Consider the following 6,934-nt stretch of genomic DNA (forward strand, 5'->3'; position numbering starts at 1 on the left):
TTTTTTTTTTTTCCTGATTGCTATTTTGGTCTCTCTCTTATATGTTAGACATTTCCATCTTCTCTCTCTCCAGACCTATGGTTGTTCGTCCATAGCCAAGAGTCTAGGTGGAGGCTCCAAGATGGTGGACTAGGGACTTCTCCTCATCAGCTGCTCTTGGTAAAGCTGGGGAGGTGTCTCCAGCCAACTCCAGTTGGATCATTCTGCCTGGAGACAACATTGCAATGGCACAGTGAGACAGCTTGGGACACCAGGAGCCACAGCCAACTGTCTGACTGGAAGCTATGCATTTGGTTCCAACCTATTTGTTGGCTGAAGCTATCGCTATGGGGTAATGTAAGGACCCAGTCTTTGTACTGGGGTATCTGTAGGTCTTTTTTTCTGGGGTTCTTCAACTCCTCCCAGAATAGATCATCCTATCTCCCGCCAGGGTATATAACCTAACTTCTAGCCTTTCCAGAGCAGGTAAAGACTGAGTTCCCATCAATTCAGGTTGTAGAATTCCACATAACCCCCATTTTCAGCCCATCACCTTTTCCCTTCCTTCTTGGGTTCCTGCGTCAGCAGTTTCCCTAGTCCATAGGTCTAGGGAATAAACTCTTTTTCTGGAGTGTGGCTGGAGTAGGGCAAAGGAAGTCTTAGGGAGTAGGTGGATTCCCTAGAAGCCAGGCCTAAGATAGGGACACTTGTAAAACTGATTGAGAGAATGGGGAAAGCACAATAGGGCAGATAAAGTTCAGTAAGAATGTGGTCTTAGGGCTGGGCAAGGTGGCTCATGCCTGTAATCCCAGCATTCTGGGAGGCTGAGGCAGTGGATTGCTTGAGCTCACTAGTTGGAGACCAGCCTGAGCAAGAGTGAGATCTCTACTAAAAATAGGAAAAAAACTAGCTGATCGTTGTGGCAGGTGCCTGTAGTCCTAGCTGCTCAGGAGGCTAAGGCCAGAGAATCACTTGAGCCTAAGAGTCTGAGGTTGCTATGAGCTACAATGCCATGGCACTCTACCCAGGGTGACTGAGACTCTGTCTTAGGAAAAAAGAAAAAGAAAGAACAATTAGCTGGGTGTCATGGCAGGTTCCTATAGTCCTAGCTATTTGGGAGGCTGAGGCAGGAGGATCACTTGCCTAGGAACCTAGGAGTTTGAAGTTGCTGTGAGCTAGGCTAATGCCACAACACTCTAGCCTGGATGACAGAATGAGACTCTGTCTCAAAAAAAAAAAAAAAGAAGGTGGTAGAGAATGGCCGTATCGTGCTCACTATAGGTGCTCTGGGGCACCATGAAGGTAATCTCAAGGGGAGATTACCCCTGAGGCTAGGGGTGTGCAGTTGGGTAGTGGCTTTTGGTGCCCACCTCAATTAGTCCAATCAGTGATTTGATTGTGTGATATAACTTCTCAGTGAAGCGTGAGTGTCATTTTTATAGAAGGCAGCTCAACTGAGAAGAGGACAGCTGTAGATCCTTAGCCAAACCAAACTGACAGCCACTGAGGACTTGAGTGTATCGGGCCAGTGACACACCCAAGGAGCGTCTGGGTGGGCAGTATTCCCTCCAGGAGTCAATCACTGTCTGAAAACTTTCGACAACCTACCACCTGCCAGCCCCAAGCTTTCCCCCCATCTTAGACTGCTCAGGACCCCCTGCGTTATAAACATTTATTGTGTTAAGCCACTAGGAATTGGGGTTTATCTGTAGCATTCTCTTAACTAATGCCTCAATTTTGTTTTTAATTGAGCAGTGATTATACAAAAAAAAAGGAATTATACAGATTAATCTTGGGCCTGTTTGGAGGGCAGTATTTGCCTTCTTCCATACCTCCTGACATTTTTTGTGTGTCGTACTTAGGAAGTATCAAATCAGGGGTTGTAATATCTGTATGTACATCTAGCACATGCACCTACTCAATAAGTATCTGTGATTATTGGATTGGTCTGATTCTCCTACCAGATTGGAGGCTGTAACTTACAGGTGGCCCAGCCCTACCACAGGGGTGTCACATTCAGGTGCACCAAGTGGCAGCAGAGTCATCAGAGTCCCAAGTAGCTAATACTACAAGCAAGCTACTGATAAAAATTATTTTTAATCATTTTTTAAAAACATTTTTTTTCTTTTTGCAGTTTTTGGCTGAGGCTGGGTTTGAACCTGCTACCTCCAGCATATGGGGCCGGTGCCCTACTCCTTTGAGTCAAAGGTGCCGCCCCATGGCTAATTATTTTTTTACTTAAAAAAAAAGTTTGAAACAGGTTTTTGCTCTCTTGCCCGGGCATCATCATAGCTGTCACTTCACACTCTTGGGCTCAAATAATCTTCCTGCCGTAGCTCCCCAAAGTGCTAGGATTACGGATGTGAGCCACCATGACCTGCCTTCAAAAACTGAGGACCTGCTACTATGTGCTGGGCATTGGCTAAGATCCCTGGTGGATAGAAAAGACATGGGCCTAGCCCACGGAGCTTACAGTCTAATGTGGGACACAGACATTGATCCAGTGCTTACACATATGTGAAGCATTAGGCTGGGTATGTCTTGAGTAAAACGTTCAAAATGGATACATCTGGCTGTTTACATGTGACTGTGCCTTTGTCATCTACTTTTGTTCAGAGAAAGTGAAACCCAACCTCCAGCTCAGTGGTTCTCAACCTTCCTAATGCTGTGACCCTTTAATCCAGTTCTTCATGTTGTGGTGACCCCCAAACATAAAATTTTCGTTGCTACTTCATAACTGTAATTTTGCTACTGTTATGAATTGTAATATAAATATCTGATATGCAGGACGTATTTTCATTGTTACAAAGGGGTCATGACCCACAGGTTGAGAACCGCTGCTCTAGCTCTTGGACTGCTAGTCAGGTGTGAACCATTGCTCATATCCCATCCTATCCCTCAAGCCTATTTGAAACATTTCCTCCCTTGAAGGTGAGTCTCTTTTGAATGGGGGGGGGGGGCTTACCCTCATGTGAATATGACTGAAGCAGAGTAGAGAGGTGTGGTGGGAAATGAGCTGGTCAGACTTGACTCTAAGGGCACAATAGAGCCACCGAAGACTTTCCCAGAACTCTCAGGTCTCCCCTCTACTTCTGTCCCACACTTAGGCAATGCTCTCTATCTACACTGGCCACTGCTCAGTTCCTCAAGCCATGTTCTTCCTACTTCAGGGCCTTTGTATGTGCAATTCCCATGGCGTGGAAAGGTCTGAGCTCTCTTCACTTAGTTAATTCCTACTCATCATCCATGGGCCAACTGAAACATCACCTCCTCTAGGAAGTCTTTCTTGAGTCCCAGACAAGGCCCCAAATGTAACACACTCTACTTTCTTTTCTTGGCACTCACCACAGCTTCCAAGTAGATACTGTGCATATACTACTTGCTTGGCATCAGTCTTCCCCAAACCACACTGATCACTTTCTTACCAGCACTGAGCATGTCTGATTGGCTCTGTAATCAGGACAGTAAGGACCTGCTTTGCACATGCCTCTGATAAGATGGGGGTGATGCTGAGGAGTTTGAAGCTCACTCTAAGATTTAAGATCAGGGGGCCAGTGTGAGGCCATGGAGGTGCAGGAAAGACACAGAGGGGACTTCAGTAAAGGCAGAGGTAGCAAGACTGGAGACTGAGTCACATTCCCAAGTCAGTGAGGGAGGACTGATAGGGCGTCGAAGAAAGTGAGGTAGCAAGAGGCGTTTGAGGATTTCCGCTCAGTAGGAGCACGGTGGTGCCAGTCCAGAAATGAGGGTCGTTTCTGGATGATGACGTGCCATTTATACTTCCCACCCCCAGCCCTTCTTCCTCCTGGCAGTGGCTTGGAGTCTGTCCCCAGCAGCAGACACAAGGGACATAGCTCAGCAGCACAAGTCCCTTTTATTAACCATCTTCCCTTTTCCAAGTGTGCACAAGTAGAAAATAAACAGTGAAACTATCCAGACAGAGAAGACAGAGGAAAGGATGGTGGGGAGTTGGGGGGAGGCCCTGAGGTTAGCCAAGAGGTGAGATTCCAGCTCCTTTTTCTGATGGTCTCTCTGTGCAACGACTCCCCTCTCATCCTCCCACCCCTGAAACACAGTGCCAGGAGACTGTGCAGTCAGTGCTACCACTAGGTTGTCCTCCTAGCCTTGTCAGGGATGGGGGCTGGCAGGGCCTGGTGCTATGCAGGAAAACCTGGCCCCAGGGGCAGAGATGATCAGGCACCAAGATGGGTTATGAGAAAAGGCAGTTCATCTCGTCCAGAGACCAAGCAGAACCCTAACCGGCCCCCAACCAGCCACTGCTTCTTAGATTGGACTGCCCTGAGTGGTGGGCTTCAGGGCACCCCTAGTATACAGATTTTGGCAGGAGGGCCAAGGAAATGCTGGGCATCCAGGTGGAAGAGGAAGCCTGGATTGGTGCCTGGGATTGGCCAAAATGAGCTGAGGGGCAGCAGGAGTATGGGGGGTACAGTGTTTGTCTTCACCTTGCTAGGAATAACATCCAGGTGTGACCTCAATGTGACTAAAAGGCTGTGAAGGCCAGGACTAACAGACGTATGGTGCCGAGGAAGTTGTGAGAGGATTTGTTGTCTTCAGCTTCCAACTTAGGTGAGTGGGAGACTTAGCTACACAGAGCACTGGGGTAGGGAAGTTAAGAGGGAGAAGAAAGGAACAGACGAGATCCAGATTAGAAGAGAAACTTCCAGGCCAGCGTGACAGGCTGAAATGTTGCCCATCAGTGACAACCCAGCTGCCTTTCTTCTCTCTGGGTTATCAGGCTAGATTTGGCAGGGGAGGAGGGAGGGAGGAAGGAAGGGAGAAGAAAAGCAGTCACTGAAGAAGGTGTTAAAGAGGTTCACCTTGATCCTGGCCAGTCCAGCTTGCCTGGAAGGTTTGACAGGTTCCCAGCTTTCTCTATCACCCACCCTGGAGCCTCTGTAAAAAGGGACCCGTCTGGAATCTGAGAAAAGCAGACTCCCCCATCAACTCCGTGGGGAAAGTTAATGGAAGAATACTCACAGCACCGTGGCACGTGACGGCCCCTGGCTTCAGAGCCGGGCTGGCACTGTTTGTAAACATTAGACTTGGTGATGCCTGGGGAGGAGGGGGACAGGGATACCCAGCCTGGACCATCAGGTTTGGAGAAAGAAACAGGGTGGAACTCCCGATATGGAGTGGACCAGGCCTGAATCCACCTGCCTCTGCCTTTCCATATGACTTTGGACATTGCTAGATCCTAGAGGAAGCCACCGCTGGCCCCAGTTAATCAGCACAGCCCCTATTCAGGACAAGCTGCTCTGTGAAGGACAGTGACCTTTTGTCTATAACCCATGACCAGAGGGAAGTCAGACTGAGGTCTCTCTTCTGAGACCCACTGTCCTCTTCATCATGGGTTCCAGGCATGAAGAAGCTGAGAGCTAGGAGAGGAGAAAGGTTCCTCTGTGACAGGAGACCTCCTGCCACCACCCATGACATTGCCAGGACTGGGAAGTAGAAGACAGCTGGATTTGAGATGCCTAAAGTTGTGGGGCCTGATTTTACCCCAGAGCTGTTCCAGGAGAAGGATGTCCAGATGTCATCCTACCAGTTGGAACTATGGTGGAGATAGAGTACTCCCACAGCTCTAAGAGATGGGTTTCTAGGTCCAATGACAAAGGCCTTGTGTTCCCTGAGAGGCAGTGGTTATGCCAAGACATCCACAAAGATGGCGTTGGCTGTGGTCTGGCCGAAGATGAAGGCTCCCAGGGTGACCAAGAGGACTCCGTAGCTGACCAGCACCCACCAGCTGTAGGGCAGAGGATGAGAGGCACCTGATCAGTCATCCCATCCCACGATTCTGTGACTTCAATATATTAAACAGTTAATTACTATAATTATACCACTCCTGCTTATAGAGCATAGAACATGTCCTTCCTCCCAAGGACTTTTCAGAGGCATGTAGGACAAGGTGTATCATCCCTAGTCCATAGGTAAGGAGACCAAGACCTAATGGGATGAAGTGACTGGTCACAACACACAGGGCGGGACCAGGATTAAAATCCATTGGAAAGATGGAAAGATATTCAGGAAGAGAAATAATCACAGTTCATAAAAAACAAACAAACAAACAAAAAAATCCCCAAACAAAAAGCAGACATCTGCAAATGTACCTATCAAAAATAGCAACAGGTTATAACTGGCTTTTGAGATTAACGGTGATTTGTTTTTTATTTAATGTACATATACTGTATTTAAGAGACAAGGTTTCATTCTATTGACCAGGCTGGAGTACAGCGTTGCAATCATGGCTCACTATAAACCTGAACTCCTGGCCTCAAATGATGCTCCCACCTATAGCCTCCCAAAGTGCTAGGACTTCAGGTATGAGCTATGGTGCCCAACCTAAAATGTTTATTTTCTTTTCTAGATGTTTTCTACTTTGTATTTTTAAAGTTTTCATTTTTATTTTATTTTTTGAGACAAAGTCTCACTACATCACCCCTGGTAGAGTGCTGTAGCATCACAGCTTGCAGCAATTTCAAACTCTTGGGCTTAAGTAATTCTCTTGCCTCAGCCTCCCAAGCAGCTGGGACTACAGGCACCTGCCACAAGGCCTGGCTATTTTTTTGTAGTTGTCATTGTTGTTTAGTAGGCCTGGGCCGGGTTCAAACCTGCCGGCCCTGATGTATGTGGCCAGCGCCCTAACCACTGAGTTACGGGCACTGAGCCATACTTTTTTATTTTTTTTTAAAAGCATGCGACTTGTTCTCAACCTTTCCATTGCTGAGGGAAATCTGCATATTAAAACAATGTAATATTTTTCATCCATAAAACTAACAAAACTGGCTCGGCACCTGTGGCTCAAGAGGCCAAGGCGCCAGCCACATACACCTAAGGTGGTGGGTTCAAATCCAGCCTGGGGGCTCGGCGCCTGTAGCTCAGCCGGCTAGGGCGCCAGCCACGTACACCTAAGGTGGCGGGTTCGAATCCCCAGCCC

At 47.8% G+C, this 6,934-nt stretch overlaps 1 protein-coding gene across 2 annotated transcripts in view; it reads right to left on the reverse strand.

Moving 5' to 3' along the window:
- Positions 1–3,834: 3,834 nt before the first annotated feature.
- Positions 3,835–6,934, reverse strand: part of SLC38A7 (solute carrier family 38 member 7) — a 16,525-nt gene continuing 13,425 nt past the window's right edge. For both annotated transcript variants that reach the window (XM_023514771.1, XM_003792592.3), the window contains exon 11: positions 3,835–5,743. In XM_023514771.1, coding sequence (XP_023370539.1) covers positions 5,641–5,743 — 103 coding nt within the window. In that variant the 3' untranslated portion in view covers positions 3,835–5,640. The remainder of the gene's footprint in view (positions 5,744–6,934) is intronic.

Source organism: Otolemur garnettii, unplaced genomic scaffold, assembly GCF_000181295.1.
Source record: "Otolemur garnettii isolate 467f Iridium unplaced genomic scaffold, OtoGar3 scaffold00058, whole genome shotgun sequence".
NCBI classification, from domain to species: domain Eukaryota; kingdom Metazoa; phylum Chordata; class Mammalia; order Primates; family Galagidae; genus Otolemur; species Otolemur garnettii.